Consider the following 12,573-nt stretch of genomic DNA (forward strand, 5'->3'; position numbering starts at 1 on the left):
TGGGTGAGTGTGTGCGTTGTTGACATTGGCTTTATCATACATTGGCGTTTAAGTAAACGAGCACCTTGTGCACGAACGGCGTGAAACGTATGCATTCAAAAATCTGCACAAGAAATTTAAGAATAACTTTGCACAGAATATACTCTTCGGATTACCGAGACGTTCATTGTAAATGTTGCTTTTGTTTGTTCACAGTTGGTGAAGAAGGGAGACGATGTGTTCATCTTGTTCGACGATGTTGTCTTCATCTCCAGATGTGAGATCACCCTTGACGAAGTGTTCAACCTGATAGCGGACTTGTTCACGAGAGGAAGTTTGCCATTAGATTGATCCCACTCAAATGCTGGAGTAAGTCCATTTTCATACCTATTTCACTTTCCAAAGAACTAACTTTTAAAAAATGCTCAACAACGAAATAGAAAAAGAACTATTTTTATTGGTTGACGTATCTCAATTTCTCATCGCATCTAATTTATTATGTTCCTTGAAACAATCCTTAAAATAGCGAACCAAAAAACCACGAACTTTAAGCAAACTTAAACATCAATAAAAATAGAGTAATGCTACGCTCAGAAAAGAAAAGTTGATCCGTAGGAAACGAATAAATTCCAGTTCAATGCAGTTCACCGTTCACATTTCAAATAAAAGCAAGTACGACGTGAAAAAAAAAAGCAAAATGTACATTGCACCAAAACTATACAAACTTGTTTGTATACACTGGACTGTCTTTTTTAGGGTGCAGTCTCTTATTTTCTGCTGTTCAAGACGAGTCATTAAAGCAGCAATAATTCAAAAAGTAATCATTCAAAAAATTCTAAATGAATATTGATCGGCCGCAACCAAAATTATTTTTGAATCGTTATTTTTATACGTTGTTTTTAACATACAATTATTCAATACAAATGTAAAAATTGAGGAAAAGAAAAAATGCGCATGATTGAATTTTTCTGCAAAGGAATATTTTCGGCTCTTACCTTCAAAAAATTATTTAAACCTTTCAATCAGTAGTCAGTCAAAATTAGTCAAAAACGAAAAAAATAAAAGAATTAAGACTTATTGAGGAACAAGTGCAGATACAAAAAGAAACGATTAATCATGTTTTTTGTTCTTATCAGTAAGATTGTTTCGAGATTCTTTCAGTTTGCTTCATTTATGCAGCTGAAAACAATTAATTATACACACCTGCAACTAAGATGGTTATTAGAGCTCCAGATTAGCTCCAAAAACTTTTTCCTTTTTTATTTCCCATATTGAGTTTGTTTTGTTGAATTTTTTCCCTTCATGTTTTCTTACATTTTTTGTTCCTTTTTGTCTTTGTAATACAAATTGTTCTTTGGGTGCCTCAATCTAAGTTTGAGCTTTATTAGCAGGAAATGAATTTGTTTAATCAGTGCATAATCAGGAAATTGGAACAATGAAAACTTAGCCTCGTCATAATCAAAGTTATCTGATAACGCTCCCTAATTTTTTAAGGAAAAATATCAGCTGCTTCATAAAGAAAATACAAGTTAACTTTTTTTGAGATCTCTGTGTAATTTTTTATGTAAAATTCATTAATGTTTCAATAAACTATTCTTTTTTCTTCATGTAAAGCAAACGCTTTTTCAAAAGGCTATTAATTATAATTTTAAGTCAGCATCTATTTATCAATTAGGCAGTGAAGACAAAAATTTATTCAAACGTGAAATACTCAAAGAATAAATTCTTTTTTTTGTGTGCATTTTTTCAAGTTTTTTTTAAAAATGTCTTGCATTTCGAAACTCAATTACTAATGTAAATTTGATGAGAGATATATTGGCACGTGTAGGAATATCTGGATACAGTTCCCGAACTAAATACATAAATAAATTTGAAATTGGTATGTAAGTAGTTTCTCCTAACGAAGTTTCAGATTTTCAAGTTCATTAACGTCTGTTTGAATACCAAGTGTATAGTCTATTCTGAAAAACGTTGATATTCTTATCCCACTTCGTGGCGGGAGGAAATATATGCTCAACGGGGTTTTTTCTTTGTCATTTTTGCCGATCGTTATATTGATCGTAGGGAATTGTGAGCGGTATCATTAGAAAGCACATTTGGTTCTGAAAATACTGAATTAATAAGGCTTTTTGACTTTTATCGAGACGTTATCGACGTTTTAAGTTTTTTTGTATCATATTGTTGCTTCAAATTTATTTTCAACGCTAAAATATGGAACAATTAAATTTTCTTAAAAGACGAGCAGTGATTAAAAATCTAAATTTGAGAATTAATCTGATTATTGACAGTTGTCATTAGTTTTCTTTGGGATGTAAATGAACTTCATCAATTCTAACAGTTGATAGCCAATGGCATTAGTTTTTTATTTTAGTTGTTACCTAATCTCATCAGTGAGAAGTCTTATCTATGTATCTGTTTTTATTATTTCTGTTCTATGACTTCGTCTCAGAAGAAAAGGCGTCATTGCATTTTTTGATGAGTTTTTGCATATAGAACTTTTGAAATTAATGGTTTTCAAAAAATTAAATGGTTTTTTGAACTTTGCCCCCTTTACTTTTCTTTATCAATTTGCTATCTAATCCCATCAAACAGAGGCTCCCTGTGTTTTGTATTTAAGAAGAAGTCCTACGACTTTCTGATTTGGTTGACATTTACGTAAAATTGTGGATCGTTGGGGGATCGGAGCATTACATGCGAACCCAGATTATCGGGCCGTTTCTTTAAAAAAAATTCCACTAGATATTACTAATTAACGTTTCGTATCTTCTTGTTTGGTAGACATTTAAGAAGAAAATGTGAATGAGTGGGCTCGGAAGATGGGTGAACGCACATAGTGTAGCGTCCTTGTTACTATAAAAGTTAATAATATCAAGTTTTGCCGTAATTAATGTTCTTGTTTTGCTTATATTAATGTTTCTTGTTTCTATTGCATCGTAGTGGTTTTAATGGCAGGTATCGTGGGAGCGCCAATGCGGTATTGCAATAACTCTTTCATGTTGCAGTTTGTGTTTTTTTATCAAACTTTCAAACGCAAAATTTTTTTTCGAACATCTCATTTGGTAGAGATTTATGTCAAAAAAAGCAAATGAGTGGGGACGGAACATTATGTGCAAACGCACAATAGCGAGCCTCCCTCTATAGGTTTGCTGTCTTGTCCATTACGGTTTGTTGTTTTCAATCAGTCACTAGTTGGAAATTTTGTTGTAATGGGAGCATTTGTGGAATGATTTCTCTTCAATCTGAAATGCCGAAGAGTTAGGTCACTCTTAAAAGGTTCGCCTAAAATGGTCCAAATTTTGGTCACAATACTTCCTTTCTTCATGAAGCATGAAGAAATGCACTCATGCTTTCTTCCGATTATTTGGTTTTCCTTCGTTTAGTCTTGTTATTAATTAGAAACATCGCTCGCTTGCTGAGAAAGCTCTGATTACTTACGTTCCAATTAACAAAATAATTTGTTTCGTATGTTTTTCTTTTGTGTTGTATTATTTTTAGAAAAAAAGCAATATTGTGGCTTAGGATATGCCAGCGCACAGATTACTTAGCCTGCATTGTTAAGATGCTCTGCAAAAAAAAATGAACGCCATCTTTAACAAAAAACCAAAAAATAGAGAGTAACTTATAGTGCTTTTGTTACTGAACGAAATTGCTTTTTGGTTTCCTTCAGATGAGGCGCAAATTTCCATTTAATATTGTGAAATTATAAAACAGTTACGGAAAGTTTAGTCACAATATTCTTGTTTTTTCTTGCATCGCTTTGTCAAAATACTACTTTGTTTTATTTTATTCATCCATAATATATTTGATTTGCTTTTTGCAGAGCCCAAGCGAACAACAACAACAGGCACATCAACATCGACTTCAACATCGACTTCGACCTCAACTTCGACTTCAACTTCGACTTCAACTTCGACTTCGACCTCAACTTCGACTTCAACCAGCACTTCGACCACGACACCCTGTGACCTTGTTGACCTTGAACTGAACGGAGGAGAAATTGTGTATCCCGATGGTTCTGGCACAGATCCCGAGGATGTGGAACCCACGAGCGACGACCCGACTGTTCTAGAACCGAAAACAATTGATACGACGGCTGTCAAATATTTGTTCATTGATCCCGCTGAAGAGGTTTTGATTTCACAATTTTTCTTCCAATTTCATTAGTTAAGATTTTTCAATTTTATTTAGTTAAGATTATTAGTTTCATTAGTTAAGATAAGTTTTCATTAGTTAAGATAAGTTTTCATTCTACTTAATGCAGATCGATTTCCAAGTTTGCGGTTTAGAAAACCTAAGTTAACCAAAGTTTTTCTAAAAAGAGGAACTTAATTTTCCGAACTCAACTCCTTCCAAAACAACCTTTAATCTACAAAATAATAATAATAAATTTCGTAGTGCAAATACCATACAATAGTCATAAAGTTTACATAAATTGTAGATACAATTGATTACTATGTGCGACACTACAAAGTAGCCATTAAACCTATTATGTTTGTTTTCAGGCGCCACACGAAAAAGTCGTCCAATTTTATTTGGAAAAAAATTGGTTAGATATAAAAAATTATCAAATGAGAAAAAAGTTGTTTGTTTTTTCAGTCGATGCTGGCTCAACTGGTGATTGACACTACTACACCTGTCACATTCACAGTTATTGTCAAAGACTCCAAGGGCGATTTCTACGAAGTGGACAATGATGATCCGGTTGATCCTTTCAAGCCAAAAACGGGCGAGGATATTCCTACTGATCCTGCTTTCGACCCCACAACAGCGGTATGACTAATGTTTATAAAAAAACTTTTTTATGATCAAAAGTGGATTTCATAAGTAAAAATCTGGCGCGTGGGTTCGAAATCCATTCCAAACAAATATTATTTATTTTTTAAGCAAAATTTAAGCAAAAATTATTTGCTCCAAAATGAGATTACCCCTAAACTGCCAGTTCTATGCAGCCATAAATATAGGTATTATGACTCATAAGAGTTGTATTCAAATGCGGGTCGCACTTCCGTTCAGATTCGCTATACCAAAAGTTTTAAATGATGCAACGTAGACATAATAGCGTTTACTTATCACAAATTTTATCAAAAATTTTTATCGAGATATTTCAAGTTTCGTTTCACTGGGAAGGAATATCTAACGAGAAATACGCAAAAACCTAATTACAGGCGAAAAACTTTGCTTTATGCACAACAAAAGTCAGTAATAGTTTTTCTAGCTTCGCTTCTGTCTGGTAAAGATACCTTTTTACAGCTTGAATCCCCCGGTTCTCTTGGAGTGACTCCCGACGCACCAGTTGTCTCATTTAACGAGAAAGTCGTCGACAAAGAAGACGTTGTCGAGGTCTACATCATCTTCGAACCTACTCAGGAACCTGTAACTCTTGAATCGATTACTGTCGTCGGCTGCGAGAAGGAATCGACAACCACGACAGCAACTACGACCAGCACTGGTCCTGAATCCCCTTGTGCTTATGGAAACACAACCAGGATTGGACAAACAAACGTTAAAGTTGATTTCAAGGAAGATCAAGCTGGGTTGACTCAACTCTACTTTGATAAGGTTTGTTTTGATGTAATTTGAACCCTCCTAGCAAAAGTCAGAAATCATATACATATCAGAAATCTGTTTTAACAATATTAACGGATCTCGATTGATTATTACCAGAAGCTAGTGCGATTATCGGTCAATTATCAGAAAATATCCACGCTTTAAAATTTGCACTTAGGTAGACCAGTAGCGTTGCTAATTTTCAGTATAATGGATTTTAAAAGGAGGCTAAATAAATATATAACAATCAATTTTTTCAAACTACGGGGAATTAAAAAAAATCATTTTATTTTCCTGATTTTCTCACATCACGAATTGTAAATTGTTTTCAAATCACCCGGGTCATGGTTCGAGACGGAAGTGACAACAATACAGGATCTGGATATGGGTTCTACCGCATCAAAGTCTGGAATATGGCCTGATTTAAATTCGCGCACCTAAACCTGGGTTGGATTTGATCAGAGATCATTTCTGTCTGGGACCTCAACCTTCGCAGTGTTAAATTTTGAGGGGGTTGGGGGGGGGGGCAGGGATAGACGCTTTCAAATGCGTTTGAGTTTGTCTATTTTGTTTTGTTTTCAGGAGAAAGAGTACAATGCAGCAGGCTATGAAGTGAAAGTGAGGGGAAATGCCAGGGACCGAAAAGCCACAGTCAGTGTCACATGCTATGGTCTGGACGGTGATGAAGTTACGCCCGGACTTCTAGAGGACAGCCCTAACTACAAGAATCTGGTAAGAGCACTCGGCGGGGTACGGGAGCACGATAGTGCGACCATGGATAGACCTTCGTCACGCTATCTTAATCAAAATTCGCTTCAAAATGCCTTTTAAAGGATGCATTAAAAACTGACAAATGAGACAGCCGGAATTATTGGACCCCAGTTGTCTTTTTTTTCATTTGGCAAGATCGGTATCATCATACTTAAGTATGTGGTCGGTCTTATAATGAAGTTAGGTCAATTGCAATGATGTACCCAAAGCAATGATGCACTATAATACTCACCAATTTCAAATTTTAGAAAGACTATTGACTACTTTTATAATATTTTTAATAGCTGCCTCAGCTTCTCAACCGGCTATTATAGCGCTCATAACTTTTTATCGACTCAAAGAGGAGTAATGGTTTTCTTAAGCTTTTTTTATACCGGACGTACTATTCGTTCTGACGGCGTTTTGACCTAAAAACGAAAGTGAGTAAAATTGCCGAGTGAACTAATTTTTTTCTGAGCGAGAGAAGTTTTCTGATCATGCGCTGCGTTCAGTGAATGTCTTCTTGACAGAATGGCACATATAGATAACGGTGTGCAGCAGTTTTTTGTCTAATTGGCCCAATTTTTCGCTTGTAATTTGTTTTTTTTTGTCAAAGCCTTTTTTATTCGTTTTCATATTGAAATGTAACCTTCGGAAATTGATACCGCAGAGCTATGCAGAGCCTAATAATGCGTTTTAAGTTCAAAACTAGCAAAAAAAAATTTTTTATTTAATTTTGACATTTTAGTTAAATTTGATTTTTTTAAATTAATTTTTATTTTTGGATCTTTCAGCCATCTTTTTTTTAATCACAAATCAGTTCATATGGCAACTTCCCATTGATAATTTGTATACTGAGTGTCTCTTTCTACCGCGAGGTAATTTTGTGTTATAAAATTGTGCACATGCAATCCGATTTTGGTAGTTTTCTTTTTTGCATTTTTTTGTATTTTGGTTCAATTTACTAGAAACAGTCTTTCTTGCAGCATCAGAAATTTTAATTTCGTTTTATTACTTATTCAGTTATTTTTATTGGCTTTAGGTTTTTGATATACAGTTAACATTTTTCCACAAATGAAGTTTTGAAGATTATTGCGTGCATTTTAGCATCTATCCTTCCTAAGCGCTGTTATTTTTTATTCGTTTTGCTTTTTTCAGTTGTTAAAATTATTTGGCATTTTTAGCTTTTTCTTAGGTCTTTGTCACTTTTTTGGTTTGCATTTGATTTCATTTAACAGAATGTAGCAGTGAGAATTTTTGCTGATTACTAATTTCTGCGACTTTTTGGAGTCTTCGGTATTGTTTTATTGTTTTTAAATTTCTTTTCCGCTGAATATTTTTCTTGCTTTTTTTTATATGATCAATTTTATTTTGAAAGAGTTTGTATTCATTTTGTCTACCATATCTCCAGTAATGAGGAATATCTAAAATTTTTTCTTAATTGCGGTGGTTGAAAATTAAATTTAGTTGTTTTTCTGAGTCTTGGTTTTTAGTATTCTTTTTATTTTGAAAAATTGAGTTATGTTTCCAAGATTTTTGTTTCTGAAGATTTTATCTGCTATCTGTTTTCAAATTGTGTTTTTGGGTATTACAGCTGATTACAGATTTCTATTTTTTTCGAGACCATCATCATGAGTTCTTTCATGCCATTTTACAGCGCTGCCAATGTTTCGAGTCTATCAGTATTTTGACTTACGGTTTTTGTGAAACTTTGACGCTTCTAGTCACTTCCGGAATTCTTCCGGCTATGTTTTTACTTTGTCGAGTAATTTTTTTTGCTTTACCTTGTTTCACAGCTTGTTCGAGATTTTGCTTGGCTAGATTTACTGTTCTCTTATTCTGCTAAATTTGTTTTTTTTTGGACAGCAGTTGCTCATCAAAGCCATTCAAAATGAAGAGCCAGCATAAATTATCGAAATCAGAAATGGAAACGGGATAAACCCATAAAGCCCTATTTTAGATGCCTGTTACTCAAACTTTATTCTGAGTTACCATCTTTAATGCTTATTGGTATTGATACTAGCCCCTCTGTCGTCTCACTACGAAACAGGAGTATGCTCAGCTCCAAAAGGACATTGAAATAGTTCGCTTTTTAAAATTGTTTGTGTACAAAAATTACTTTTTTTCATTAGTTTTTTCTCTTCTTTCAATCCCAATCTTGGTTATGGGAATCTTGGTTATGGGAATCTTGGTTATGGTATGTTTAAAAATTTATGTTGCCAAATTGTTAGTTCAATTTGAAAAAAATGCACTCGATAGCATTTTGTTGAGCATCCGGCAAGAGCAACACATGACTTACAGAACTATTTTCTAGAAAAAAGTTTATTGGATTGAAAAGTGAACTGAAAATGAACTGATCTGTTTTTAAAAAAATGGTTTAGCCTTTTTTTCTCAATCAGCTTCCCCGCTTTTTTCGTAAAGACAAAACGTTCTTTTCTGTTCAGGTTTTCTAACCTGCATTTGTAAACTTTTCTGTTTTGTGTTGCAGGAAGTTGACACTTCAAGTGACATTTTCATCTACTTTGATGAGAAGGTGAAGATTTCCAAATGTGAAGTGACCCTTGATGACGTCACACCTGCAGAGGGTCTCAGTTCCAATAAACGATTCGCTGTTCGTCTCATTCTGCACAAATGTTGGAGTAAGTATCGTTCTTTTTAATGTTCATCATGAGAGTCATTTTTATACCTGTAAGTAAATATTTGATATCAGCAGCAGAGTTTTGGTTTCACATAAAAGACCAAGAACTGGATTTCGGCTGCTCTGGGAAAATAAGAACTGGATTTCGGCTGCTCTGGGAAAATAAGAATCGGATTTCGACTGCTCATGAGAAAATTTGAAACTTGATTGCGGCTACTCACCAAAACTAAGAACTGGATTTCGGTTGCTCATTAAAACTGATATTTGCATTTTTTTCTGCAAACTCGGTGATTATAAATAAGTCCTTTATAATATGTTTTTGGAGAGACAATCAAAGATGGTTGACAGACCTGAAAAGTAATGTGTCCCGCAACAAAGTTGATCATAGTCTTTTTTATCATCCACCTCAGTTTAGAAAATTACGAGTCGTATATGAAATCCGATGTACGTAAACTAGCCCGAAAAAATATTTAAAAGCTTTCTCTGGAATCTTATACCGGACCTGGGTGTCAAAAAATTTCAGGTCAGAATCATAAAAATGTTTTTATGATTTTTACTATGACCAGAGTTCTGATCAATGCATTTAATGGAAATTTCTTATTTAAATTCAGAGTACCGTTCTGCGCTTTGTCTGAACTTCATCAAAGTCCATTATGTATGTATTGTGAACATTATCAACTTATAATCTGATTGTAGACTGAATAGCATAAAAAATTTTCTATCAACTGAAACTTCAGGAAGTAAGGAAAAAAACTAGGAAAAAATCCATAGGCTAAGGTAAAAATTAATTAACCAAAAATTATGGCGGTGTAAATTATTTAATAATAATTAGCTCCTGGAAAAATGAAGCACTGAATTTAGGATCCTTGTGTTTCGGGTAAATGTAAACAGAAATGTAAACACTAGAGAAATTAAGTATTTTTGCTACACAAGAGATAAATTGGTAGACCTAAAATTTTTTAAGATCTTTTTATACATATTTTTGATCTGTTTGAAATTTTAGATCTGTATAGATCTGTTGAGGAGCTTTTAAATGATTTTTTGTCGAATTTGAGTTAAGGCTTTACAGTTTTATTAAACTTTAGAACCACCAAAGACCACATCTACACTACAGCTACTTCTATTGCTCCAGCAAAATAATACAATCTTAATCTGTTAAACGTGAAATAAAATTGTAGCATATTTTGATATATATATATATATATATATATATATATTGAAATAAATTGCAGATAATTTTTTTTGCTTGTTTATTTCATTCGTTGTGATTGCAGCGAAAAAAATCAAGATGTTATTCTACAATTTTGTTTTTTCGGCTGGTAATAGTTTCTCTTATCAAACCACCTGAACAGGAAGATGGTTCCTATTTAAGTGCACCAACATTTCTCATTTTTTTTACAATGCTATCTATGTTTATAATTTGATTGACTGTAAATTTTGGTAACATATCTGCTTAAAAATTAATCAGAAAGTTATAGCATTTGACATTTTCGAGCAAGCTTAAGTACTCATTTTAGACTAATTAGACAAAATGGATTTTTACACTTTAGGAATTATTAAATCTAACGTTTTTGATTTTTTTGCAGAACCGAAGAGAACAACAACAACAGGAACTACAACCTCAACTAGTACATCAACCTCGACAACCACATCAACGCCGACATCAACTTCCACCTCACCTGAACACATTTGCGAATATGGAAACAGCACCAGGATTGGAAAACTTAGACGTCTTCTCAACATTTCAGAGGATACTTCAGCGCCTGAAACTTATGAACTATTTGACATGGTTAGTTTCCTATTTTGAATGTTTGGATATTTCGATGTATATTTCTGATGTATAGTATGAGCTATATACGGACATTTCGACAATTTACTTGAAATTGACGGTTGTACAGCAGCTCATTGTCTTGTGAGTTAGGCTTTGTATCAATATGAGATATAAGGTTTATTTTTAGTTTTTATTTCAGTTCATTCGCTAGCAATATCATTCAAAAACTGCCATCTGTAGCCGTTTTTCTGTGTCTTAATTTTCTTGTGTCTAACACTAAGATATAATCATGAATTAAAGACTATAAATGTGAATTTATGGAGTTACATTTTAAATCCTGAGTTTATGATTCAATTTTAGCCCAAAAACTACACAACAGTGGGAATTGAAATCATTGTGAGGGGATCATTCAACTCGGTCACTCTGAGCATAACTACAGAAGACACTGAGGGCAATGAAAAGACAGCCAAGATCCCGAACGGGGAAGATTTGAAACAAATTGTAAGTTTCCTAACTGTTTTTTTTTTGTGAAACCATTTATAAAAATGAAAAATTTATTTTTATCACCAATACTTTAGACGTATGCTGTAAACCTCAGTTGGTTCATTTTTTTTAAATCAGCTTTTTAAATGTGATGTTGAAATTTTCGTTGAACTGATCAGACTATATAGTTTAGTCATTCTACGCTACTTTATCGTACGCAGTATAGCTATTAAAAAGATATCTATAAGTTAGTTTCATTGATTATAATCGAACCGATTAAAAACTCCTAATAGTAATAGTTTTTTTTGTACAGGTCTTCTGTTCTTAGATATCTTTGATAATTAATGATTAGTAATTTCAACATAGAGTTTATACCTGTTTTGATCTGCAATCTGGTAAATATATTCTTTTTAAAGACTGTGAATCGTGGTGATGGCCCTCTTTTGGTTGACTACTCAAAGAGACTGAGATTCTCAAAGTTGACAGTGACAGTTGACGCAATAGTCCCTCGAGGTGCTGCTGATGCAGACAAGTTCATCAAAATTGTTGTCATTCCTCACAAATGTTGGAGTGAGTATTTTAAAACCTACCTTTCACAGCCTTCAGGCGCCTTACGGTTAGATTAGAAATCAATTTCCACTGTAATCTTTAATGCCGCCTTTCAAAGGAGCTCTATGTCTGATACTGACTAAAATTTATGAGAGGAATTTGAGAGTACTTGAACCTATTTGAGATGTTTGAGATGTATCGCACCCCTATATGTTCTGGCATTTTGTATCGCGTAAGATCTGACAAAGTTCTGTCAAATTTGTCATATCAGCTTTTATCAGTTAATATATTTCCTGACTACGACTTCGTGAGACACTTCGTCTATTCTTAACCAGGAATTTTTGTCAGGGACTGCATGTCTACGAGCTGCCATTGGCAACGCCTACCGACGGTGCCAGGGCATTCATCGAAAAATTATTTAATAATCACAAACAAATATTTCAGATGTATAACTTCTGCGATCTTGACTTAAGCTCTTATAAGTTCTGATAAGAACTTACAATTTCTGATAAATTTTTTCAAAGATTTTCTGCAATTGATTTTTTGACAAATAAATTATTATTTTATGCGAACTGGTATTTGAGAATTCACCTATAAATTTCTTTTCAAAAATGCTCTAAGTAAATATACGATTCTCTTCACCTATAAATTCTCCAAATTATTTCGTGTGAGTTGTACGGCTGAGTTATCTTTTATCTGTAGCTTGGCAGACAGGTTCTACGACAAGTTTATTCACACTAGAGAAGCGATCGTAAGAAACTGTTTTGAAAATGAAATCCAAATGAAGGCCTTTTAAGAGAAAATTTGTTGAATTTAACTCACAGATATCTAAGATTATAATTTTCTGTTTTCAATT

General features: G+C 33.6%; 2 protein-coding genes across 2 annotated transcripts in view; both read left to right on the top strand.

Moving 5' to 3' along the window:
* LOC142348706 (uncharacterized) overlaps nucleotides 1-3,940 on the top strand; it is a 148,440-nt gene extending 144,500 nt beyond the window's left edge. The window contains exons 67-68 of the mRNA XM_075400159.1: nucleotides 196-348; nucleotides 3,800-3,940. Of these exons, the coding sequence (XP_075256274.1) occupies nucleotides 196-330 (135 nt within the window). The 3' untranslated portion in view covers nucleotides 331-348; nucleotides 3,800-3,940. The remainder of the gene's footprint in view (nucleotides 1-195; nucleotides 349-3,799) is intronic.
* Nucleotides 3,224-12,573, top strand: part of LOC142347933 (uncharacterized) — a 181,061-nt gene continuing 171,711 nt past the window's right edge. Inside the window, exons 1-9 of the mRNA XM_075399098.1 lie at nucleotides 3,224-3,233; nucleotides 3,800-4,107; nucleotides 4,576-4,749; nucleotides 5,230-5,538; nucleotides 6,109-6,258; nucleotides 8,765-8,915; nucleotides 10,501-10,703; nucleotides 11,046-11,186; nucleotides 11,585-11,738. Coding sequence (XP_075255213.1) covers nucleotides 3,224-3,233; nucleotides 3,800-4,107; nucleotides 4,576-4,749; nucleotides 5,230-5,538; nucleotides 6,109-6,258; nucleotides 8,765-8,915; nucleotides 10,501-10,703; nucleotides 11,046-11,186; nucleotides 11,585-11,738 — 1,600 coding nt within the window. The remainder of the gene's footprint in view (nucleotides 3,234-3,799; nucleotides 4,108-4,575; nucleotides 4,750-5,229; nucleotides 5,539-6,108; nucleotides 6,259-8,764; nucleotides 8,916-10,500; nucleotides 10,704-11,045; nucleotides 11,187-11,584; nucleotides 11,739-12,573) is intronic.

The sequence above is a fragment of the Convolutriloba macropyga genome, chromosome 10, assembly GCF_964194025.1.
Source record: "Convolutriloba macropyga chromosome 10, txConMacr16.3, whole genome shotgun sequence".
NCBI lineage: Eukaryota > Metazoa > Xenacoelomorpha > Acoela > Convolutidae > Convolutriloba > Convolutriloba macropyga.